Consider the following 27383-nt stretch of genomic DNA (forward strand, 5'->3'; position numbering starts at 1 on the left):
CATAATAAAATTGTAGAAAATCAACAATAAATGCATGCATACAAAATATTTGGCATTACCTTCGTTAGTCAATATTTTTATTTAATTTTTTTCCTAAAAAGGAGTAATGAACGACATTGCCCGACATTCTTAAGCAACATTTTCGAAATGCGTTATGAAAATAGTTTACCGTGACTTTCAAATGAAACCAAGCAGTACGTTGCAAACAACTAACGTCCTTCTCGAAGGCAATTCACTACAAAAAGTCATAAAAATTAAGAACTAAGTACATGTCTTTATATTCAAACATACAAAAATACATATACGAGTTTACCAACATATATATGTATGTATGTATGTATGTATGTATGTATGTATGTATGTATGTATGTATGTATGTATGTATGTATGTATGTATGTATGTTTATTTTTGCGATACCTTGTATGTAAATATTCTTAGATTTTTACTACAATGTTTTACAATGCATGTTCTTGTGATTGTTGTGTCAGCAAAATTCATTAAAATATGACGACTGACTAGAAATATCAAGGAAATCATGCAAAGACATCAAACATTTTATAAAATATTGGTTAAGGGATAGTTAATTTCCTTTACTGCAAACGTTTTAAAAGTAAATTTTGAATTCTGTATGAAAGCATTATTATCTCAATACATATCTATCTATCTATCTATCTATCTATCTATCTATCTATCTATCTATCTATCTATCTATCTATCTATCTATCTATCTATCTATCTATCTATCTATCAATCAATCTATCAATCAATCAATCAATCAATCAATCAATCTATCTATCTATCTATCTATCTATCTATCTATCTATCTATCTATCTATCTATCTATCTATCTATCTATCTATCTATCTATCTATCTATCTATCTATCTATCTATCTATCTATCGATAATTTTTTTCGTTTTCACGAAAACTGATTTTTCGCAGGTAACTATTCTCGAACTAACGAAATATCTTTTTCACCTAACCAATGCAAGGCCAATGTTAATACAAGCATACGTTAAAACGAGTTAAAACTGCAATGCAGAAAAAATTATGTACTTAAATAAATAGACTTATAATAAATTTTAATTACTGAGATTTATTAAAAAAATATTTACTCTTACGTTTCGTAAGAATACATGTGCGTATATAAAATAAGATCTATTAGTTATGACATCAAAATATAGCTGAGCGACAGCGTCTTAAAACAGACACTTCGATATCCGAAGACTTGGACGATTTCACGCCATAACCATGATTTAGAGTATCGGGCGGTTTGGTCCATTTAACAAAATATGTTTTATACACAACAGCCTGTATTTTCGGTTTGGATTTGCGATATTTACCACGAAAGGGTCGCAATAGCCAATAGAAACTTTCAAAACGTGGACATTTTCTGCGACGTGGACTATTAATCATTTCCAATTTATTGCTTTTCTCGGTATCTTTAAGGGCACCATAACTTTGTATAGATATCTGATGTTGTAGGGAAGACTTTAGTATAGTTTCTGATATGGTTTGTATATTCTGTGAATTTTGACTTTCATGGCATGTAGGAGTGAGAGGTTTAGATAAACATTTCTGCCGATTGCAGGGTGATACTGGGGAGGAATTTGAAATAGTTTTAATAATTTTGGTTTCCGTGTGATAAGTTTCTGACTCCTGGTCATTGTTGTTTTGCCAACAGGATTGCATTTTCAGACAATATAATTTGGAATTTGTTTTTATAGGCTTATTTTCGCTATCGCTCAAGTCTTCTGGTTCCTCATTAATGGGAGCAATTCTTGTTACACAATTTCGATTGCGTCTTAAATAACGACACAATTTCTTATTATCAGTTTCACATTGTTTTAAAATCTGTTCATTGTGCTCCTTTAAGGCTCTAAACTCCTTGCGACGAGCTGCTGCTTCAGCTAAATTACTATTCGTTTTTGTATTTTCCTGCTGGGGCATTTTAACCAAAATATAATGATCATTTACCAAACAAATATCTGATATCTTATTGGGTTTCTCCGACATTTCTGTTTGGAAAAAGTCATTCACTTTACCATCCTGATAAATTTGATAGTCTTTACCCTCATCGTCCTGCCCTGGCTCATTTGAGTAGTTATTCTCTAATTCTTTAACTGTTATATCCTCTATTTCCTGTCTTTGTGATTTGGCCTTTTTATCTTTCGGTTTCTCTTCCGCCTCTATGGTAGCAACAGGTGTCTGTCTTAGCAATTGTTTTGATTTGATTACTTTATTTGTCACGTGTTCCACTACTTGACTTTTGTCTATTGTTGGGTCTATTGATTTTTTTCGATTATTTTGTGCTTCGTTGTGTGTGAGTGCCCTGGCACGTTGTTCACTATTTGGATTGTGAATGACTTGTGATAGTTGTTTGGTTGCTGTTGCTATTGACATATTTTTACCCCCAAAAATCCTAATTATCTGCAATTAAAAATAGAAAAAAAAGTACAATATTAGAAAACTTTAGTGATACGCATTTTATGTGGATAAAATAATGTTTCGATTTGTTAGGGATGGGGAAATTTTTCATGTAATTACTTTACATGATAGATGATCTAAAAAGATAAGTGGGTATTGAAAATTACTGAAATCTAATGATGTTATTACCACCTTACAAAGCTGATGACATTTTTGTTTGTCAGTTTATAACAACCATTTATTGTATTAATTTGAAACACCTATGACGTGATTAAGAGATTCCGAGGAAATCTCAATTCATAATAAATATTAATCCTTAATCCTTATATATAGCGAAGTCGTAGCATTTTCTAAAGATCCTAGTTATCGTTGTCCATTCGTTCATATCTTTAATGATTCTATCAGACATGACAGACATCGTCATAACGTCAAAACTCATTGACAAACAAAATTTTTATTTTATAAACGGTTTAAATTTAGATTTTATATGGAAATTTTGTTTTATAAAACTTTTATAAAATAAAAATGTTGTTTGTGAATAAGAAGGTTAAGGTATTGCTACTCCACAACATTCCAACTGACACTTCATCATGCAAACATTATTCCTTCTAACATCTCAACAGATACAACTCAGGATCTCTTTCTTTCATCAGATACAAGTATTCAATGGTACATATCACTCCAACATTTTATTAATCCACAGCCTTGCCCTGTGGTTTTTACCACCCTGTATCATTCTTTTAACCAAGTACCCCCTTCCTACGAATTTTGATTTCAACCATAACCACTAAGTGGATCCCGAAAGCATCTTAAGCAACTGACCAGTCAGGCCACAGTTCTGCGGGCAACTGCCCACCCATAGTACCAGATTATGAGGTGCTCTGTTTCGACCTCATGTCTAATCATTCTAAGGCATCACCAATTTTAGTCCCGGCAGACTAGAGATACTGGTACCACCCATTTACTCCAGGATTCCAATACAGCAAGTTTCATCATTCATCAAGGAAACATGCCCCAGGGGGGTAAGACCAGTGGAATAAGAATATACTAAACATTTTATTCCATTGACGATTGTACATTTGTTGTCAATCTATTTTATCCTTAAGTCCTTAAAACTCCACACAATGTCTGCGTATGATAGATTATGAATATTACTGATATTCTGCAGATCAATATGAAAACCCCCATAAAATACATTTGTATTATCACCTATTCATTGATTATGTTTGATATCACGATTATTTATACGAATAAGTGTTATCTAAGTTCGTCCAGGCATTAAGCTCTCAATTCGAACCAATCATCTTAACAGTTGAATTGTTAGTGTTGTCTGAGATAGAGTTGACCTAAGGACAGGATCCCAGTACTTTCTGTATTCTTACAAAAGCTAATCTATCTAAAGAAGCCCACTTAGTGAGTCTAAGAGTTGATTGAAATGAATCCAGTCTCTAGCGCCAGCTAAGGCGATCTTTAGATATAACTTTGGTACTGTGATCAGTAAACTTTATTTCACTAGCCAATCGTCTACGTCATGATCCGCTGGGCTTATACAGAGCTCTTAGTGGATTACATTCCACTAGGAACTCCAATTCCCAATATCCTTTCAGTTGGTGCCCCCGGTCATGTATCCTTGATGAGTGTCATATCATGGTGTATTGCAATCCGGGGGTAGATACCAATACCTGTGGTCTTCTGGGATTATAAATTGGTGTTGAAAATTTACCGACCTAGTCCTTGCATAAATTGAAAAGAGGTCGAACCAGAGCACCACATAATCTGGTGCTACGAGTGGCCAGTTGCCCGCAGGTGTGTTTCGGACTCAGTTTGGAGCAAAATTTCCTGGCTGGTCAGTTGGTTGAGGTTCCTTCGGGATCCACGTTAAAACCCAACTCGCGGTAAGAGTGTTGCTTGGTTAAAAGACTGATACACGTTGAATATGATTTTCATGATACTTTTCTGTTATCGTTCCAAGATTCTGGAACGGTACGAACTGCAGAGTGCATTAATAAAATGTTGGATTTGAGTTAATAATGAAAAATTTGGGTATACGAGGTGGAGTTTTCTGAAGTTTCTGATGTCTACTTGCATTCTATAGAGAGAATGGAGTAACTGATGGATTTAACGGATGGAGTGGCGGAGTGGAAGGATGGACGTGGTGCAAGGTCGTCACTGCCCTGTATTTGGTTTATTTAACTTAACTTTTTACAGTGGGTCTCTGTTAGTACTGAAATAAAGTCTTGTCTTGTTTTGGATCCTGTTTGGCGCAAAATAATGCGATACTGACCTGATATACATTGTATATGGAGCTCATAAAGACAAAAATGCTTTAATCTTGCATCATTTGGTTAATTTTTGTAATTATTAATACATTTTCTCATATAGGGCCGTTTCCAATGACCATTTTTTAATATATACCCATGTGTTATATCTTACTAAAGTTAGCCGGAGTGGGTAACTTGGAAATCTCTCCAGTCCATCTACATCTCTCGAAAATCAAACAGTACTGACATATTGATTTTCGTGTATTGATCGACTATTGCAAGAAAGTTTGAATTGTAAAAATGGACATATTTTCTGGAAATGGTAAACAATCCCTAATTTAAGGATATTTTGCAAAAACACATAGACAAATTTAGATCTTGTGCAGTATTGGATTACCGATCTTGTGCAGTATTGGATTTATGCTCCGACAATCGTAAAACCAATAAAAAATACGAAAAGAAAGCTATTTATTTTCAGACACTTTAAGTAATTAAGAGAAAGTGAAATTTTTTCGTTTTAATCGAAATATTATTCTAAACAAAACTTTTAAACAAGATCAGTTGTGACTAAATATAAACGTATTTTAAAGTAGATTGCACTATACACGATCAGTTAAAATATTAGACATTGCAAGTTTTTCTCCCACTGTATATCTAAACAATTTAATTACGTAGTAAAATTGTATGGCAGCAGCACACTTAAATATGATTTATATTTATTACGTACAGCACACAATCATCATAATTGTGCCAAATATTTATTAAACACAATCACACATTTTTTGCTTCGTTTAACAAAACTAATAAAACATAATGTTTCAATTAAATATACTTAATACACTTACACAGATTTTAATTATATTAAGGCATTAAATTTGAATTTAACAACATTTTTCCGTTAGAATTTATTCTATTGAATTCTCTTACAATAAACACATCACTAATAATAAATTATAGTTTAAATTATAAAGCCTATCTTAAGGCTTAATTTGTATTTAACAAACAATTATTTTTTCAATTATGTTAATTGTTTTTTTTTTTTTTTTTAATTTTTAACAAAGTAATTAAAATAAAGTAAATTATACCAGTAACTTGTTTATTATGATTTGTTTCTAGTAAAAACAACAAACTTCTTATTGACAGTAAACACGAAATACAACTAAATTGAAATTTTTCAAAGAATAGAGTTCTACTAGTACAAAGTGCAGGAAAACACACAATTTTTGTTATTAGCGCAAACGAGTGAATGTATGAGGGTTGCTTAACTGCATTAATACTAAAAAGGTGGTATACTTTTAGGCGGCATATAATAATAAAGTCTGCTTTGGAGTTGCCACACAGTGTATTAAGGTTTTGTTTACACAATTTACCTAGCGAAACATTTGAAGTAAACTGTATATAAGTGGGTGTGATTGTGTAAGTGAGTAACGGTAAATATTTATATTAAAAATAAAACAGCAATAACTTTAACAACTTTTTCAATCAAATTACTTTAATGTTCTGCTGATTATTATGACTCGTCATTATCCTACAAATTATTTTGTATTGAGTCCTGGAGACGTCAAATACCCCACATAGTATTAGGAGATATAGTCAATGTTTGTTTTTTTTTTGCTATAAAAACTATACATAGTCATTCATATAAAAGTGAAAAGAGATATTTGTCATTTATTTATTTTCTTTTTGGCAGCAAATAATAAATTTCAATAATCGATGTATGGCTGTCGATTTAATCAAAATTTTATTCATATAAAGAACATTAAATAGACGTAAATAGACACATGACAAGACAGATTTTTAAAGGAATTAAGTATTTACAACGTTATTGACTGATTCATAATTGCATATATAATTAAATTCGGAAACTAAAAAGGTTACAGCAAATATTAAATAGTAAAGGGCACTTCACACTATCCCACTTTAAGTACGTAAATTCTAATGAAAAAGTAAAAGAAATTCCATCCGTTTAACAAAAAAGTGAATAAAAGTCGTATGATTTATACGTTTTGTGTTTACACGATGGGTATAAAACAATAACAAAGTAAGATGGAAACAGCTGTTTCACTTTTTTGTATGTGTTTTTATAAAAATATATCCCAGATCTATTGCGACCGTACTTTTCTACACACAATTTTGACAGATCATATTACAAAAACAAGCAGATTGGTGTGTGGAACTTTTCTAATACTCGTCTCTTTGGTCCCTTAATGGGAAAAACTGTATATTGGTACTTTTCTTGCATCCGATTAGTGAACATTGAAATAAAATGAATAATTCATTCGTAACTTTTTTGAATATTGAATTAGCTGTGGACTAAAAACTGACGACAGATATAGAAAGTAAAAGTAATAATATTAAATTACAGTGCAGGACCTAAAGAACTTATTACCGGCGGCAAGTGTTAAAGTACTAGTAGGTCGTGTTTAACCCACATCCTACAGTTGTAAGCTACGTCTACGAAGATGGGTACCCTGGCCTCTATGGAGAATTATCATCAAAAATGTAGGGATGAAATATAAGAATGTACTCAGAAGCTCCAAGAAGAGGGGCAGAATTAGTTACATAGACAAATTGCAAGATAGTGGAACAATCACTTCAGAAGACAAACAACAAATAGAGAGCGTAAGCTTCACAGGTGCCACTGCATTTATGACCGCTTTAAGCCGGGTAGCCTATATCCAAAGTTCTGATGGCTAAAATAAACTTGTTTATAGCTTAATCCAGAAATATGGTTTCTGGATTAAATCACGTTAATCGTATAAACGACTATTAGTATTGGGGAGTTTCTGAAGAGCTTTCCTTTTCAGACTATATTTACATAAACTCCTTGAAACATTTCTGTGAATAAATAGCATAAATGTGGAATCGAAGATGAATAATTTCCTTTCCAAAACTCTTGACCAATCGGAGTATATAATCGGTTGACATAGGTAGGAGACTGGAGGATAAGAAAGAGACCATGAAATTTTTTCTCGGACCCTCATTGCCCTCCTGGTATAAAGGTAGTAGGAAAAGAAAAACAAATGGAAACACAACAGGTTTCATGTCATCTGTCAAAGACTTGTCAATACAATCATGAACTGAAAACTAACTTAAACAGAAATTAAAGAAAACTTTAAAATTCTACTCCTTTAAACTCTGGCAAAACGTTACACGTTTAGTTACTGTTACCAAAAAATACAAACGCCTGCCTCAACTAACAATTTTCTAAAAACACAAAGAAACAAAAACTTTAGCCAAAAAGTTTTATTTATAAAGGCTTTTTTCAATGTTAACTCCCTCCTTAGACACAAATCAAAAAAAGCATTTTTGTTACCAAAATAAATAAATCATTGTTGCCACAATAAATACACAAAACAAAAAAAAACAAGTACGAATGTATAGTCGGGCGTAGCCGACCATATGATACCCTACACCAGTCAGTATGTATGTTAAAAATGGGGATTATTTAAAAAAATAAAGCATTTGGTTTTTTTATTAACTTTATTTCGGAATATTTTTACTTTTTTTTGGCAAAAAAAGAGATTTTTTTAAGAAGTCTTCTTTGATATTATTTATGTAGAATTTAAAAATGTTATTAGTGTTTGTAAGTGAACTTTGACCTTTAAGTCATTTTCTGAAGGGGAGTTTGCATGGGGGATAGGGTCAAATGAAGCCCGATCATTACAAAAATCGGTAGTGTCATTTAAACTTCTATAAAACTAAGTTTTGTCGACTTTTGTTAACATAATAGATCATTTAAATTAATTATAAGCCAAAAGGCCCTATTTGGGGGCCTCTTGGCCCAATGTCCATTTTCAATAGGCATTGGGCCAAGAGAAGCTTGTGTGCCAAATTTCATCCAATTATCTTGAAATTGTACCTTGCGCACAAGGTTTACATGGACAGTCTAAGCCGATTGGTATACTTTAAGGTGGTAATAGGACGAATATTTTTGTATGTTACAAACATCAGCACAAACCCAATATACCCTCCCCACTAAAGTGGTGTAGGGTATAAAAACGACTAAGAAAACTTTCAACATGTTTTTGAATACCAGAAAAAAATTAAATATATTCGTAAATGTACTAGAAAACAACATGCATGTCTTAAGATATAAACAGCTGAAAACAAAATTATTTCTTAATTGCCTAAACAAACAACAACAACTTTTAGTTTTGGAAATTTTTGGCAAAACAAAAAATATTGTATGTATTTTCTACTTGAACTCAACACCCGGATGTAAAGTGAATAAATGACAGGGAGCCTTGATTGAGACAATTTGTATTTGTTGCCCAACAACAAAAAATACTATAAACTAAATTTTCTGGTATATTTCAATTAAAAATCTTAAATATTCACTAAACACTCATTCCCGTAGAATGAGTACTAAAACATAATCACCTTGTAGCCAATCATAATTTTACGTGAAATACGTTCCCTATTCACTTTTTTCGTTAACTAACTTTTTTGTCATGAAAAAAATTTCACTTATGTGAAATTTGTTGATGGAATTTTGTAAACATTGAACAGCTGTTCCATACAAAATCAACTATTGTGAATGAATTGTTCACGATAGCAATTTTCCCTTCGAGGGAAAAGAAAATTTAAAGGTAACAAAATTTTCACTTCTATTGGCGATAGGGATGATTATGAATTTGTATTTCTAAAACTGAGCAGCAAAACCTCATAAATCCTAACTGATCAATGATTTAGATCAGCCTGTAATGGAAACGATTTCATTATACTTTTAAGGACCAAAAGTTAAAATTCTCGTGTAGAAAGGCTAAGAAATCAATAAATAAGGCTTTCGGTTGGGATTAGCCAAGAGAGCTGAATGTTATCCCTACGAATACGGAAATCGTCCTATTTTAAGTGACCAATAGAGGAGTTATATTTGGAGAACTCAATACTGGGGTTTTAGCCAAACAAATTTTAATTAGTAGGAAGTTCAATGCAAAAGTATTTTTTTTGGACCTACTCAGGAAGTAGTAGTGTTTGTGGACATTTGATTTAAACCTTTTCACATCGAAAGTGGCGGGGATACTTCTCCAGGAAGTTTATTCCACATACGAACAGTGCCGCAGAAGAATAAATTTTCCCTGTAATGTGTTGTGCGGTTCACTGGCCAATCAACCACAAATATGTGTATTCTTGAAGACAGTCGTATATACGTAAAAATATACGGGTATCGGAAACGAGATCCCTAATTTCAGAGGAACATATTCTATTATAGTATCTATAGAACTGTGAAATACACCCCACATTGCAACGGTACTCCAGTGAATCAATAGAGTTGTATACCCTACTGTCACCCTACTTGGACGCGGTCGAGTAGTTCCAAAATAGACTTCGAAGCTCCGGCCCATACATGGGAGTTGCATTCTAACATTGAGTCTTATACAACGACGAAGTTTTTTAACCACAGACTGCGCTAGAGACCATCCACCATCGCCTCCTTGTGATCTCTAAAGAACCATGTAGAACTTGATCTACATAATATCATCGCTACCCGGTTGCGTAATTTTCACGATGTTTTAGAAGCATCACTTCCGTTAAGAACAACTCTATTAATATATAGTCGCTAGGCGGAATTACGAATACGTTAAATAAACCAAAGTCAGGGACACACTATGAAAAATCTGGTGTGAATAGAGCAAACCCTGAACATATCCTGAAGGTATGTTTTAAATATGCTGGACTCCGAAAGCAAAAGGGCATACGTTAAAATTAAGTCTATGAAAGCAATTACAGATATTTCTTCTAGTGGTAAGATCTATATCAAAGGGACAAATGGTATCTCGGTGATTGCACAAAGTGAGAGCTAATACGCTTATTTTAAAATAAAAGGCAAAAGAAAAAGAAGTGTTAGAGGGTTAAGGAGCGGATTTTAAAAAGTGTGCAAGAGAATTCTATTAGATTATATAAAATAATGAAATGGTGGATAAAACCACCTTATATGGTGACCCAAAACAAATGAGAAGTCTTATCTGTGGAATCGAGACCAAAGTTTGTTTGATAGTTTGTATTCTGATGGGATATACAGGACTACGGGCACAATTAAGTAAAACTGGACTTATGGATTCATTATTTCTTCGAAATAGCACCCTAATTCCTTTCACAGATCGTTTGTATGAAAAGAACCACACAAAGGGACCGATAGAGATATAAGTGTGCTTTTTCATATTTCTCATCTTTCCAATATAAAAAAAAATATTCTTAGGATTGATTGATATGCCAAATGAACTGATACATATGTCTATGTTAAAAAATAGATTTTAAGAGATCCAAATTATATATATGTATGTAGTATATAAAGGTGGACTTAAAATTCTATACGATATAGTCCAAACTAAGTGGCTATAGACTACACAATGTACTATTCTATTGATTTAACTATAATCTGAATTGTAGTTTGATCTATGAACATTAGTCTAATATAGTACACTTGAGACTAGTCTTTTATTTGAACTATATTCTTAAGTATAGTCTATAGACAAGACTGTAGTCTAATCTATAAACAGAATGATTGTCTAGTTTATAGACTGGGCTACCGTCAACTCTCAGTTATTTCTACAGTCTCTTGGCAAATATTTTGTCAATTCTAAGATACGAATTTTTAGAAACAAGTGTTATTTTCATTGGGTTCATCATTATTTTAAAAAAGGGGCCCCCCTAATATACATAATAGCTTCATTTGTAACTATTTAATTTTATTTCCATATTTATTTACCAAATAAATCAAACGCCAAAATAACTTGACCTACAGTACCTACATACATATGTATATACATATTATTAGGGGATTCACATGGTTGTCATAAAGTCATATATCATAAAATAATAACACGAACAAATATGACTGCTGTGAGCAAATTTGTGTCAGCTGATAGAAATATATAATTTACAAAATTTTTTATTAAAAATGCCAAAAGCAAGTCAAAACTTGATATATAAGTCGGTTTACGCATAAAATCCATATTGGACATGGTAATGGTAAAAAAATTTTAAATATTTTATTTTTTAAGTGGAATAAACGAAATTGTTTAAAATCATAAACATTTTAATACGTTCGATGGCTTTCAGTCAGTAAAAAAACGCAAACAAAATTTTATTTCTTTTTATTTTTTAATTTTAAAGTTAATAACTTTTATAAATATATTAATAAAATCTAATTAATTTTGAGTTATAAAACTTTGCATAAGTTTGTGTCATGTTTACGTACGTATTGCATATATTCAATTGCGGCACTTCTACTATCTCCGGCTCGATGAATAGTTTTTCCCTTTCGACTTTGATTTACACGGTTTAGTTATGACAAAATTTTAAACATATCACAGAAGTTGTTATTATTTTAAGACTTTTTTTCTTTTTTTTAAGTATCATTAACTATCATAAAACTTTAGTATTTTATGACAATACGACGTGATAGCACACTGTGTGAATACCCCTAATGTAAGTATATTATTTGTGTGCACGCATGAAAAATTAAAATAAATATTTACACACTTTTACTTTTCTACATTTCACAGTATTTAATTTCATTTTCACTTCAGAATTAGAACAAACTTTATGTATTTGATCTCAAAACTAAAAAGAGTCAATTGATTGGCAAACAATGGAATTGATTTAAGTTTTATTTTTAAATAAATACCATGTACAAAAGAAAATTAGTAAAAATATTCAAATACAAATTCAAACTCCAAGGTCGCCGGGTTTGTTGTCTTTTTAAATCGCCTAAAAAACAAAAAAAATCACAAATGAATTTTAAACAAGTGAATACCTTCATGCGTAAATAAATGAATGCGTTTCTTATATGAAATAGATAAACAATTATAGATAAAATTCTAGTGAAATTAATAAGATTAGAGAGGCAGTAAACACCATCACACGATTGTGGATATTTTGTTCAGCCTTTAGTTCACCATAGAATTCTCTTAATTGTTAAGGGCCAATCTTTAGGTGAAGGATTAGGGAATAAATTAAAATTAATCTTCGAAACTTGATTTTGAATACTTAATTAGTGGTTTAAACTTGAGCAAGAAAGGTAAAAGTGTAAACAGCTGATGCGAAAAAAATTAATACAATTTTTATTAAAATAAGCATTAAAATGTTTGATTTATCGATTAGTATAAATTATAAGTACTTCTTCTTCTTTTTCATAAAAAATGCATTGTTTTGATAACAAACAGTGACGTTTTCTGTTGTATGGCAACATTCCGAAATTTAATCTTGTACTCAAAAACATCAAAGGGAATTAACATCAGAATGTGATTATTAATTGACATTTGATTTCCAACTCAAAAACACGCTCTTAGAGATTGAAAATATATTCTGAGCCTTGTAAAGCATTGCTTTGTCTTATCATTTCCGAGTAACATTTAATGGTATCTCAGACCACAGTATCCAGTAAATAATGTTGAACAACAGGTTTCCTTTTCATTGCATGTTTCTGTAGTTAATGGAATTTTTGTGCGAAGAGTTTGGGAAAAAGTTTCCTGGACACATTTTCTTATCAGTGTTCCTTAGGCGCATTATATAGCAAGGTCTTTCCAAAGACATTTATTATACCTAAACACTTAATTTATACCTAAACACTTTCACTATCCTACTCATATGTTCTGCATTAATTTCCAATCATCCAAATCGTTGTGTTGGTTTCGTAGTCCTAAGTGATAGTTAGGATACATACCGCCAAACTTGCTCTCAATGAAAAAAACTCTTGTTATTCTTTCACTTGAATATGCTATTTTTCTTACACAATGTTCGAGATGTATTAACTGTCATTCTATTGTGGAAATATGGAGCAATATTTCTATGGCAAGACCGAAGCACAATTTTTTCAAAGAAGTCCAATAGATTATTGGACTGTAAGTTAAAATTGGTCTAATTACACAGTTATAAAGTCTTTGTGACTTTGTGGGTCTTCTACCTTTATATCCTATTATTGTGCCTTGTTGGTTCTATTCTTTGCCTTAACAAGAGTTCGTCTATAAAAAACATCAATTGTAGGTAATGTGTCAAATTTATCTTTCAAAAGTCAACTTCAGAGAGATTTCCTAATTAATGTAACGAAGCGCGGCCTATAATAAGCAATACTAGGTCGGGTCGCGGATCAGTATGTTATCGGGAATACAATCAGTATTTCCTAGAAAGCCTATAAAAACCGGAATTTCGCAAAGGAATAGACGAATGTTTATGACCATTCCGCTGCTCTCAGATTTCATAACAGTTTCGAATTCAGAACAATGAACAGATAATTTACACTGTCAGAAAGCCTAAGTTTCACCAGCTTTAGATGTTGAAATGGAAAGACGAAACTGCATATGTTGCTAAATCGTCTTAAAGTCTAACAATGACCCAGAATGAATGTCGAGTCCTTTACACCTACCGTGTTGACCTATTTCACGGTGGTATTTTTCAACCACTGTGTGAGCTTCTTTGCGACTCACCAGTTGGCAACTTATGTTTATGGAATTTCCGGTGCAGTATACGTGCACTTTGTCCCAGTACTCAAACTATTCAAACTCAATCTTGACATAGTAGTCAAGTTGGGAAATGACAGGTGTCATGTGTCAAGTTCAATAGAACTCGACAATAAAAAGGCAATCACTAGTTTAGAGTCATTATATTATGCAACATCAAATTCGATTGACTCATATCCCTAGAGCATTCTCATCATCTAAGACCCGCCCAACCCCACTACTACACCACACCTAGGGAACGTAATAGGTGGTTCGAACTCACAGTTCTATATTTAATTAACAGACTTATTTCAGTGTCCACAGGAAACTATTGTAATAAGTTCAGCATGTTTGTGTATTCCAACACACTCAACCTTTAAATCGCCGATAAATTAGATATTAAAGTAATACAACTATACAACGTCTCAACCAACTCCACCACCGACACTTCGATCATAACTCCTTTCTTCCGACATTTTAGCAGGATACCTGTGGTACATCAGAAGTATCCAATGGTTCAACTCACTCCAACACATACCCAATATTTGAATTTACAGCTCAATTTCAACATTTTATAGATCCACAAACGTGGATCATCACCACAGCCGTGACCTGTGGTTTGTAAAGTAATTCAACTCCACAACGTCTCAACCAACTCCACCACCGACACTTCAATCACCACTCCTTTCTTCCGACATCTTAACAGATACAACTCAAGATACATCTGGCCCATCCAATGGTTCAACTCAAACCAACACATACCCAAAATTTGAATTATCAGCTCAATTCCAACATTTCATAGATCCACAGCCTAATTTATATTTCACAGTGTAACAATCTTTAAACCAAACCTATCCGCAAATTTGAATTTAAACCATAACCAATACGTGAATCCCGAAGGAACTTAAACAGACTAGCCAGGATAAAGTCCTGCGGGTAACTGGTCACCCATAGTACCAGGTTATGAGTTACTATGGTTAGACCTCTTGTCAAATCATTCCAAAAAAGACCAAGAGTACTGTTAGCACTTCGTTACCCCGGGAAACATGCCATGGGGGAAATAACCCGGGGCATGTTTTCGGATTATTTCCGTTATAACCAATATTTCGAAGAGTCACAAACTGAACAACAAAATCAATATACTCCCATTTTAAATGGTATATACATACATATGTATGTATATACATACATATATGTATATTTTGTTGCAAGTTTATAACAATTGAACAAAGTTAGTCATAATTACGGAAATACATACATATAAGTACAGTATACATACTTACAATGACATACTTACTGAAATATACATATTTCAGTTTTATGAATTCTTATTTCAAATTAAACACTTGCCCTTTACTGACCCAAACCAATCGACATGTACTTAACCATACAATACATTTGTAAAAAAACAACAAAAACAAAACATGATAATAATATTGTTTTTGTCGACACAATGTCAATGTTACAATTATTTCTCAATGTTTCCGACCATTGAAGTTCCTTTCAAGTGATGGCTGGTAAAGATACAACTAGCGAACAACAACTTGCAAGTTTTACATTTTTGTTTTTTGTTATTTTCCATATCGATATCCATCCATATCCAATGGATTCCTTTTAAATGGTTTGTTGTTTTTATTTCTTTTTTGCTAATTTGTTGTTATGTTGAAAATGAATGAATATACATACATACATACATACATACATACATACATACATACATACATACATACATACATACATACATACATACATACATACATACATACATACATATATGTACATATATTTGCACTATTTGCCAACATTTATTTACAATCACTTTCAAGGCCAGGGTTCAGTGGAGGCAATGTTTTTTTTTATTTTTATTTTTTTATTTGTTTATCACCATCGTTAAAGAAGAACAATATTTTTATAACCGCATCTGTAGTAAATTTTTTATAACCAGTTTAATTATCAGTTATTATTATAAATTTGTGTATAATTTGTAAAAATAAGTATAAATTTACAGTTTGTTCAAGTATAAAGGAATCAGACAACTTATTTATGTTTGTATATTTTAAAGGGTCTCAAACAGTCTGACGAAATATATGTTTCTACAGAAAACGATGTACCTGAAAATTATGTTTCATATACCGAGTGATTACCCAGCAGTTCGACAAAGAGTCAATGCATACGAAAAAGACTGTAATTTCCACTAATAGTTACTCACCTGTATGATCGTAATTCGTATATTTTGGGTCATTCGTCACGAATGTACCCTTTGTAATCGAGAATGAAAACAGTCGTCACTTTAGTGTCCCCTTTGTAAGCGGTAGCGGAGACAGTCGTCTCTTTACTGTCCTCAAGTAACCTAGAGATTATACTCTTAAAAGTTGTTTTTTTGTTGTACTTCCGAAAGTAGTTATTAACCCATCTTTTGGAGAAATGATTATTACTTTCTACTAATATGCCACCATCTGGTTGACTCAAATTTATAACTTTTGGGTCAATCGTCACATTATTGTCTCATAGTATTCTGGAGAGTAGACACCTGAAATTTTTAAATTTTAGTTCCATTAATATCTTACCACTTGGCAGACTCCAATTCGAATGTTTTTGGTCTTTCGTCACAAATAAACTCTTTGTAATCAAGAATGAAGACAGTCGTCACTTTAGTGTCCCCTTTGTAAGCGAGAGCGGAGGCAATCGTCTCTTTACTGTCTCTTTGTAGGGTGTAGAGTAACGATTGACTTCCTTGTAGGACAAGCCCATGTTAAAATGGCCGGTTACCTGAGTAGTCAGGTGGCTAGGAGCCACCACAAGTGGTAGGTTAAGTGGTTAGTTCGTGACCGTCCCGTCGAACTGCTGGGTATATTAAAATCAATTTTTCTTATAAAATACATTTAAAATAGAAAAAATTAACCAAGTCCTTCAGCAATTTATAACATTTTAAGCATACTGTCTAAAATTTCGAATACAATTCAGACAATTAGTAAATTTTTATATTACATCCAAAAGAAATTGGAAATATTTTATTTCTCCATGATTTTATTATTATTTTGCTTCTTCTCTACTTATAATTATTAAACACACTATATTTATTATTTATAAGCAAACAAATCTGATTTTATTGCAAATCGTGTTTTAAGTGGATTTAAGTCAGTTTTTGATTATTAAAAAAATACGAATATTTACTAGGGTTTTTAAATTTCTAACTTGTTTAACTCCCAGGAATTCGGAATATGTTTAAATATAAAGTCATTTTAATCGGAAGTTTTTCATCAATTGTTTATGTGTTTGTAATACAAGTCGAAATCATATTCTAACCCCTAAAGGAACGGGGATCTTTGACATGAATAGAATCCACAACAATTACAAACAAATTTCAATTACACGAGGGTCACCCCCGTATTCATAAAGATATTAATCGCTTATTTTAGATTTTTTTGTGCACATTTTCCATACAAAATTCCTAGAATAGGTGTTAGATTTTACTGATTGGTAAAAATAATTCTCAATAATTTTTTGTATTAATACCCTGAATAAAAATTCGAATAACTATATAAATAAGAACGTGCACACGTCGACTTATATTGATGACAGGTTTAGAATAATGTGAACTTTCAATTTTAAGAACTCGTTATAAAATCCCCTGTTGTTAAACGTATTTACTGAGTGGACAATAAATTATTTGTCATTTTTGATTGCAATTCACAATCGGCATTATTCTTTTAAAAACACAAGTTGAGCAAAACACATTATTTTTTTTTATTTTATACTATGGAAACATAATTTAAATCTGCCAGACCTAAGATTTAAGTTGAAGCGTAGTATGACAACCAAAACTTAAAGCCTTGGTAGGAACGCAGTGCAAAGATTCAAACCTTATATAAATCCTGTAAAGGTCACTTGATTAATATCTATCTATCCATCTATCTATCTATCTATCTATCTATCTATCAATCTATCTATCTATCTATCTATCTATCTATCTATCTATCTATCTATCTATCTATCTATCTATATATCTATCTATCTATCTATCTATCTATCTATCTATCTATTTATCTATCTATCTATTTATCTATCAATTTATCTATCTATCTATCTATCTATCTATCTATCTATCTATCTATCTATCTATCTATCTATCTATCTATCTATCTATCTATATCTATCATATATAAACCTGCAAAACAAGGTTTATATTCCAAATGGTGGTTATACTAATAAGTTTTGATTTAACATTATTAATGTCAACACAATGTCAACTTTTAAACTAACAATAAAGTTATTTAATTACATACAATAAAATTATGAGATCTAACTCTCTGACGTCCAGATCTTATCTGATTTCAATATCCAAATAGAGGAAACAAATACATATTTATACAAACTTTAAATTAATGCATAAAACTTTAAATCTTTTTTTTAATCTAAACGAACACATAATAACCATGTAATAACGATTAATCAGATAAATAATTTGAATAAACAAATTATTTATGTATTTACTACTAGACACTTGAAGTTTTGAGACACATTGCCTAAAGCTGTCAAAATATTAATGAAAAAACAAAACAAACATTTATTTAAAACAAAATTAAAGTAAAACAAAACCGTCACAGTGTTGCATCTTATTTAATATGCCAAATAAATACAATTGAACTTTAGGACTTAAAGTTAAAATAATAAAAAAACAAAAATACATTTAAATAAACTTAATATCCAGACAAGACACTATAAGACTTTACGTATTGCAAGCTCAGTCAGTGTATTGAAGATTTTATAAAACAAAATCAGTTTTCGTTTGACAGTCGGACGAGGCGGTTGAAAATAAACAAGAAAAACCGAAAGACACCAAACAACACAAATATAACGGTTGGAAAAAATATTAAAACTATAATAAAAACTTGCAACATATAACAAATACACAAACAACATAAAAAAGAAAGAAAAACTTGTGTAAGATGTGGCATAAAAAAAATTTGTTTTGTGTGGCAAAATAAGCTTAAAAATTTTATAAAGAAAATGTCATTTAAAACAATAGAAATATTTCCGCATTTCCATCTCACTTGAGTAAAAAATTACTAAAAATAAACTGTTAAAGACTTATGTATATTATTAAAAGGTTTTACTAAACATTTATTCCAATTGTTGCATGCTTCAAATAAAGAATTTGATATTTAAAATGTTCGTTATTGTTTAAAATCTTGATAAAATTAATTTTGTGTTGCCGTTCGATTAATAACATTTAAAGAAAAATTAAAACACATTTCACCAATTATTATAACCTTCAAGCATTGGAGGAAATGATCATCCTTAGAAAAAACTGTTTCAGAAAAGGATAATTATACTTCTCAGGTTGTGGCACGATCGATGAATTTGCCACAGATAGAAGTTAGATAGTTGTATGGTCATAATAAAGCCCCCTTCACACGAGCACAGAAGTAATATGTTCTGTCAAAAATTTTGTGTAGAAGAGAACGGGTAGAATTGTCTAAACACAAAATGTAATAAACCATCATCACAGATAGATGGAAAATTTACAGTCGTATAGCTCTTAATTTTTTTTGAAATGATTCAAAAAACAAGCAATTCGCATTAGATCAGGGATGTTTTCTATGTAAACACATGTAAAATAAGTGAAACAGCTGTTTTCGTCTTACTTTCTTATTGTTTTAAACCAATCGTGTAAACACATAGAATATAAATTACATTTTAGCTTTTTACTAGGGCCGTGTAAAGGTCCATTAACTTGGCACGCTCTCTGTTTCTATGATCTTCCCAGGTAACAGTTTTTCAGAAGGTAAGGTTGATGAATAACTGGAACGACTGCATTTACATGACAAAAACTTATTACAAGAGCTCAGGCTGAGATATCAAGGTCCAATCTTCTTTTAAATTCTAACTGTCTCAAGAATGAGTCCCTAACATGATAATGATATCCTCTATGACCAAAGGAACAGGAAGAACGCTTAGATTCTTCGAGATCCTGTATAGGTTGATAGTTTGTCCAGTCTTAAAAAAGATGTGCCACAATGCTCAGTTATATGAATATGAATTTAGTTCTGTACTTTTTTTTTTGCAAATTTGTAATTCATTTAACATAAATTAAACATTATAGTTTGACCGTTTTATTGAAATTTTAACCCCTTTAATAGGATTTAATTTGATTTTCTTAAATTTTAATGGTTTCATAAATTTTTTTTATTTAAAATTCCTACTGCAATGTGGAAATAAAAAAATATACATAATTTACAAACTATACTTTAGTATTTCAGTATTTATATTACAAACACGTTTGCCAAAAACATATTGTTAAAGAAGTTACAAATAAAATCTGGTCAGTCAACAAGGCTGACCAGATTTGTTAGTAGTAATCGATTGTTGTTGAGAAATATTTTTTTTTGGCAGCAAAATGACTGTTTTGTTCCACTTACATATAAAATAATGTTCAGTTAGGTTTAGAAACAATGACTGTAATCTCCAGTTCATTTATAACCTTAATTTAAAAATTTGGTCCAATTTACCAGGAACTTTTTGTGTAAAATTTTGTTGAAACTTTGAATAGTCACAAAATTTAAACTTAAAGGTTTTATCTTACAGTTTGTAGGATAACCTCTCCACTATTATAAGTTTGACAAGAAGTTTGAACTCAAGAAGCTCACTTCCCCCCTAGGGTAAAGTTCTAGTCCCACACGTAAGAGTCAAGCATCATTCTTGGCAAAGTAGCCTTCATTCAGAGATGTCATGCTGCCCAATATAAATAAATTTCACAAGAAAAAAAAGGTGTCCAACTATCCGATAATGATGAGGAATTACTGTACTCATTCATATGTCTATTAACTTCCTACGTCAAGGATGATAATTTTAATCTTTTCTTCCTGGTTTCTTATAATGAATTTGATACGTATTACGTTTAACATTTATCTTTGAGTAGAAGCTTTGACAACAGACAAAGAATGTATATTTGTCTATTATCTTCAGAATAACTCATTTTTGATACAATATCTCAACAAAGAGAATTACCGATTTTGGTGAGAAGAGCAGCTAGAAGCTATGTATTCAAAATCTATCAATGTTGTGAAAGATTGACAGTTTGGTCATTTTCATCGTTTTTAAAGAAGTATGGTCCTTCTTTAAAAACGATGAAAATTTTAATGTTACAGTCATAAGAGCAAGGTAATCGACTTTTTTATCAAAATAGATGAAATGTACTTGATTCATAAGGGGTTTCAAAAATTCTAAAAGTCATAAGAGGCGAGTCTGTGAGCAATTGATCTCACATTGTTGGACAATCCATTATCTGCCTAGATTATGCGATTTGACCCATTTTGGTGAGAAGAGCAGCATAGAAGCTATTCAAAATCTATCAATGTTGCGAAAGATTGACAGTTTGGTCATTGTACCATACTTTACATTCATAAGCGCAAGGTATCGTCTTTTTCATCAAAATAGATGAAATGTACTTGATACATAAGAGGTTTCTAAAATTCTACAAGCGATCTCACATTGTCCATTAACGATTTGACCCAACTAGACCACATTTTGTGGACATATGTACGTATACAGTGACATGTAAACAACAATCGCTTCCCTAGGCAACCTAGCTGCTAATAGTGTGATTACAACTGAAATGCTGGCCAATAATATTCTTCTAGGAATATAATTCTATTTCTGATCCAAAGAGGGTATAATCTTTGCTTTTACAGTTGAAGACTAAACCGACAAAAAAATAACATTTTGGTTTTGTTTAAATCCACAATTTTATCCAAAACTGACGTTTGGATAAGTTTTAAGTTGTCATCGAATCTCATTTCAATTACATACATATCTTACATACATTATTTGGAATGACTTTTAGCTGAAGCTATCTACGCCTTTATAGGCTGGTCTATTGATGCTTGACTGTGGTAACGTTAATACCTTTGCTGTCGCCGTTTATTAGCTTTCAATACTCCACCGATTTCTTCTGAACTGGTGATCTAAAAAAATATTTCACAAGTTTAAGCATGATACCAGCTAGCATATTTTGAAATTTTTGATCGCATTCGAGTCATTTATGACTCTTCTGCACGATTAAAATGATTATATATGCGCTCATTTTCTGATCATAAATAAAACATTCTGTTCAATTATGTCCCATTTTGTAATCTTTTCTAAGTCATTAATGAGCCAAATAACTGGTCGTTTTTGAGTAATTTCCGAATCATATTATAGTCATTTTTGAGTCTTACCTGAGTAATTTGTATCTACTATCTATCTTTTGTAGAAGATCATTAAACATATTAAATTATTATAATTAAAACATAATATAATTTCAATTTCCTTGACAGGAAGTTAAAAGGATTCTTTCCTGATTCCCATTTGTAATATGTTTCGACTCATTTTTGAATCGTTTTTGAGTCATTTTTAAGTGTAAATGTTGCTATTTCATTACAAACAAAAACAATTACATAAGGAACAGATCTTCTAACTGCTTGAAATATGACCACAAAATAAGTTTTTAAAACCATTATATTTTAAACACCAGGATGATCAATTTATGATTGCTGTACATTTCGTTATTCTTTTTAAATATTCAGTTTTCAATCATATATCGGAATCATTTTCGAGTCTTTTTTTAAGCGTTCAACTTATTAATCACTTTTAGGTCATCAAAAGGAGTCAAAAATGCCTAAGTTTACTGATTAATCATGCAACAATCTTCAAAATGCTAGCTGGGATTGGTGGTCACCTTGATTTAACGAAATTGTTTGTATTATTTCATCAAATATTTATTATTCAATGTTTATGCCACAACTACCAACTAGCAGTGCATGCACTCACATGTTTTTCTTCTTCTTTCTTTTGCTTTTATTTTGTTTTTGTTGAGGCGCAAATGAAAGTGCAAGTTGTTTGTTTGTTTGCTGCAGCAATTTTTTATTTATTTCTTCTTCCCATTTCATTTTTTTCGTTTTATTCAATGAAAGTGTGTTTTTGTGTCTGTTGTCTATCGGGTCTTGGAGCTGTTTGCTGTTTTGTTATTGTATTCATTTGTTTGTTTACATTATTATTTTGTATGCCATTTCATTGTTGTTTATTTTTACGAGCAGTTGTATAGCGGAAGAAACTAAAGTGGAAGAAAAAGGAAGCTTTACATGTTTTGCCAGTAGACAAACAAATTATAATTTGGAAAAAAAAGAGAAAAATATCAATAAAATTATAAAGTAATATACAGAAATAAGTAATATAAATAAATTGAGTCATCATCAACATCGTTAGACATGATTGAACAAGAAGTTATACAGTAAGTAAACAAAGTATGTTAATAAGATAATATCTATTACTACTACTACTTACTACTACCACTCTTCTTGTACCCTTTTAATCACTTAATTATTATTAAGTAATTATTTAATTTTTAAAATACATATATATATTAACTTAAGTGTTACATTTTTGTATGGTTTCTTTGATTCAAATTTAATTTACTAATAAAAACGTTCCATTTCATGGAGTTATTAAAATTTCAACCCTCATAGGAATTTATGCTATTACTTATGTTGATTAAATTTTTTTTAATCAATTAGAATCTGATTGATTAAAAGATTTTGACAATAGTTTTTCAATATTTTTTTTCAAGACATTAACGACCTTGAAGTTAATAAAAAAATAAATTTATTAAAGCATTATTCAATTATTTTTACAAGACAAATATCTACCTATTGACCGATAATAAAAACAAGCAAATAGGTAAATACAAACATATGTACATAAATATATTATTACATTACCAAGTGTGTAAATGCATACTAATAATCAAATGTTGACATCTTCAGATGTAGATAAAATTTAAATTTGAACACGTTAAATTGCCAACAGACTGTTAAATTTATTGCTACACAAAGGTGCAATAACTGCTTAACGTTTCATATATCAAATTCATATAAAAAAAGTGTTAAAAATAGTAAATTACATACATACTCATTAAAAAAGTGTAGCTACTAAAACAGTTCTTTAGTTAGTGTAACTACTCAAACAGTTCTTTAGTTAGGGCGATCCCTACAATGGATAGACAGATAGATAGATAGATAGATAGATAGATAGATAGATAGATAGATAGATAGATAGATAGATAGATAGATAGATAGATAGATAGATAGATAGATAGATAGATAGATAGATAGATAGATAGATAGATAGATAGATAGATAGATAGATAGATAGATAGATAGATAGATAGATAGATAGATAGATAGATAGATAGATAGATAGATAGATAGATAGATAGATAGATAGATAGATAGATAGATAGATAGATGGTTATTTAGCTAGTTAGTTAGTTAGTTTGTTAGCTAGGTAGTTAGTTAGTTAGTTTGTGGGAATAGAATATCGAACCAACGTCTCCCGGCTAGAATACTAACTCCTCAGCTACCGTTATTTTGTTTATATAGATATGGTTATGTAACTGTAGAACCTAAACCAAAGAACTTAACACCGGTAGAACATCGGCACACATTCGACGCTAACTCCCATATAATGCCCTCAACTTGTTTGAGAATAGAAGTACATATTAAACATCATAACTAAAATCTAATATATTTCATGAGAATCGGTCTTTAATTAGCCTTTCACATGCTGTAGAGCTTGGCCTATAATCCATAAACACAATATTCAGCATATATACACAAATCAGTTGAATTCCGAAAATCTCGATTCATTATGAATCATTATCGCCTATATAAAAACACCTACCGGAACACAATTTACTGTTAAAATATAGGCTTCGATGGTGTGTGTGTATATAAGATTCCACATAGCCGAATATAAAGATTTGATTGTGAATTGACTAATTATAAAAACTATTGATTCATTGATCATTAACAGTTGTATGCTAAATATTTGTACGCAATTATGTGGACGTAAATGCGAGACCGTAGACTATTTGTAGTAATTAAGTGATCTCTGGCAATATATAGTTGTAAAATAAATAATCAAATAAATATAGTATTTACTAATAAGTAATTTAAATCCATTTATTTACAGCACTAATTCCGTTTCGAAACGAATTTTTGATTTTATACAAAATGTCCTTGAATTTGTTATTGTTTTTATGAAAATGCTGCTAGGAGCACTACAAGCCATCATGGAAACTATACTGCCAAAGAAATTAAAGGATGTTAGTGGGGAAATAGTATTAGTAAGTGGTGATTGATCGAAAAAAACTTTAAGTTTAAAATTTTAAACTTAAAATTATAGATTACCGGAGCTGGTCATGGCATTGGACGTGAATTGGCTTTACATTATACAGCTCACTATAGCACCGTTGTTTGTGTGGATATAAATGAAAAATCTAATGAAGACACGGTCAAAAGTGCCAAAAGATTAAATAAAGGAGCAGTTTTTAGTTACACGTAAGTCTAACCTTTATCTCTAGTTTTTTGCTTTTTATAAATAAACATTAAATGTTTTTATTCAAAAAGATGTAATGTTACGGATCGTGAAGCTGTTTTAAATTTAGCCCAAAAAGTTAAAGAAGAAGTTGGGCCTGTTTCCGTACTAATTAATAATGCCGGCATCATGCCAATTAATCCATTGGAAAAACAAACAGCTGAAGATATACGCCGAACTTTCGATATCAATGTATTTTCACACTTTTGGACCTTGGAAGCTTTTCTACCCCATATGAAAGAACAAAATCGTGGTCACATAGTAGCCATGTCTTCAATATCTGGTCTTGTGGGACTACCCAATCTGGTGCCATATTCAGCAACAAAATTTGCCGTTAGAGGTCTAATGGAATCATTGTATACAGAGTTAAGAAGTGGACCCTATAAAAATTTGGTAATAACTTGTATTGAAAATAAATTTTTATTTAAAAATATTTATTTTATTATTTTTTTGTAATAGATAAAAACCACGACCATTTGTCCTTATATGACCAACACTGGTTTGTGCAAAAATGCAAAAGTACGCTTTCCTTCGATATTTGGTTTATTAGATCCCAAAGAAGTTGCGGCACAAATTGTCCAAGCTCAACGTTCGGATGAAAACGAAGTTACTGTTCCCTCTTATTGGTATCATGTTAATAGATTTTGTCGTCTTTTGCCTCTGGAATCGGCTGCCCTATTAATGGATTATGTTGATAGTGGCGTTCAAGCTGAATAAAATCCTTAAAATCATAATTCAACAAATATTAAGAACAATTATTTAACATTTAAGTATTAATAATAGATCTTATGTAAGAACATCGCTTTTTCATTTTAAGGGTTTGATTTAGACTTTTGTATTTCATTTCATACAATAAATTTTAAGTTGTAAAAATTTAATTTGTGTATAAGATTTTTTATACGAATTTTAAATATGTTTAAGCTAAATATACAAAATAAAGAAACCGCCAAAGGAAAATCAAACTATTATTTTTTTTGTTCTTGTTATACCCTACACCACTTAAGTGGGGAGGGTATATTGGGTTTGTGCTGATGTTTGTAACGCACAAAAATATGGGTTCTATAGCTTTAAGGGCGAGTTTTTCTGATAAAGATAATCTTCATTCTTTGGTTAAACCTGGTTTCATATATGTTTCGTCTTTTACAGTTATCAGTAAAGTTACATATTATCTTAGTTTAACTGAGTGTAATTGGCCAATTAAACTGAAGTTATAAGTGAAAAAACACAATTAACAAAAACAATAAAACAATGATTTCGGAAGAACAAAAACTTAATATTTTAAGTAAATTGCAATTTTCTGATTTGTTTTGTTTCATTTATTATTTTTTTAAATGTTTATTTAACATTTTTCCAAATTTTCTATTTTACAAAAGTATTGTTTGCAAAAAACAGCTGTTCATTGTTTATGTTTTTGAGTGAAATGTTGGCAATACTAACAAAGTTAACTGAGCTTAAATCTAAAACTGAAAAACACAATCATCGGTTAAAGTCCGCCTAAATTTGTTCCGAGTTTAATCTAACAAAAGTTAAGCCTAGTTTAATTGAGGAGTAAAAAACCCGCCCTAAGTATACCAATCGGCTCAGAATCATTTTCTGAATCGATTGAGCTATGTCCGTGTATGCAAACCTAACTAACTAGTTAGTTAGTTAGTTAGTTAGTTAGTTAGTCAGTTAGTTAGTTAGTTAGTTAGTTAGTTAGTTAGTTAGTTAGTTAGTTAGTTAGTTAGTTAGTTAGTTGGTTAGTTAGTTAGTTAGTTAGTTAGTTAGTTAGTTAGTTAGTTAGTTAGTTAGTTAGTCAGTTAGTTAGTTAGTTAGTTAGTTTGTTTATTCGTTAATA

The 27383-nt window shown here is 31.0% G+C and overlaps 2 protein-coding genes across 6 annotated transcripts; one reads left to right on the plus strand and one right to left on the minus strand.

The window, feature by feature from the left end:
• Positions 1-1082: 1082 nt before the first annotated feature.
• Positions 1083-2453, minus strand: LOC111679053. Its single transcript, XM_046956387.1, has one exon. It carries the CDS (start codon positions 2401-2403, stop codon positions 1174-1176), a length of 1230 nt encoding a protein of 409 aa, XP_046812343.1. The 5' UTR covers positions 2404-2453; the 3' UTR covers positions 1083-1173.
• Positions 2454-18842: 16389 nt separating this feature from the next.
• LOC111679048 (short-chain dehydrogenase/reductase family 16C member 6) lies at positions 18843-26503 on the plus strand. Of its 5 annotated transcripts, XM_046956361.1 has the most exons (7): positions 18913-18991; positions 23086-23141; positions 23209-23402; positions 25142-25295; positions 25355-25509; positions 25579-25939; positions 26006-26503. In XM_046956361.1, the coding sequence occupies exons 3-7, from the start codon at positions 23380-23382 to the stop codon at positions 26261-26263; spliced, it is 951 nt and encodes a 316-aa protein (XP_046812317.1). In that variant the 5' UTR covers positions 18913-18991; positions 23086-23141; positions 23209-23379; the 3' UTR covers positions 26264-26503. The 5 variants fall into 5 exon arrangements, with proteins under 5 accessions (XP_023296302.1, XP_046812320.1, XP_046812317.1 ...); XM_023440534.2 differs by lacking the exon at positions 23086-23141 and having other exon boundaries at positions 18843-18991; XM_046956362.1 differs by lacking the exon at positions 23086-23141 and having other exon boundaries at positions 18947-19075.
• The last annotated feature ends 880 nt before the right edge of the window (positions 26504-27383 follow it).

The sequence above is a fragment of the Lucilia cuprina genome, chromosome 2 (assembly GCF_022045245.1).
Source record: "Lucilia cuprina isolate Lc7/37 chromosome 2, ASM2204524v1, whole genome shotgun sequence".
NCBI lineage: Eukaryota > Metazoa > Arthropoda > Insecta > Diptera > Calliphoridae > Lucilia > Lucilia cuprina.

Coding starts and splice junctions, on each gene's coding strand:
- LOC111679053 (XM_046956387.1), bottom strand. CDS start 2,403: ATGTCAATAGCAACAGCAACCAAACAACTATCACAAGTCATTCACAAT.
- LOC111679048 (XM_023440534.2), top strand. CDS start 23,380: ATGATTGAACAAGAAGTTATACA. Junction 23,403..25,141: donor ATTGAACAAGAAGTTATACA/GTAAGTAAACAA, acceptor ATTTATTTACAG/CACTAATTCCGTTTCGAAAC. Junction 25,296..25,354: donor TTAGTGGGGAAATAGTATTA/GTAAGTGGTGAT, acceptor TTAAAATTATAG/ATTACCGGAGCTGGTCATGG.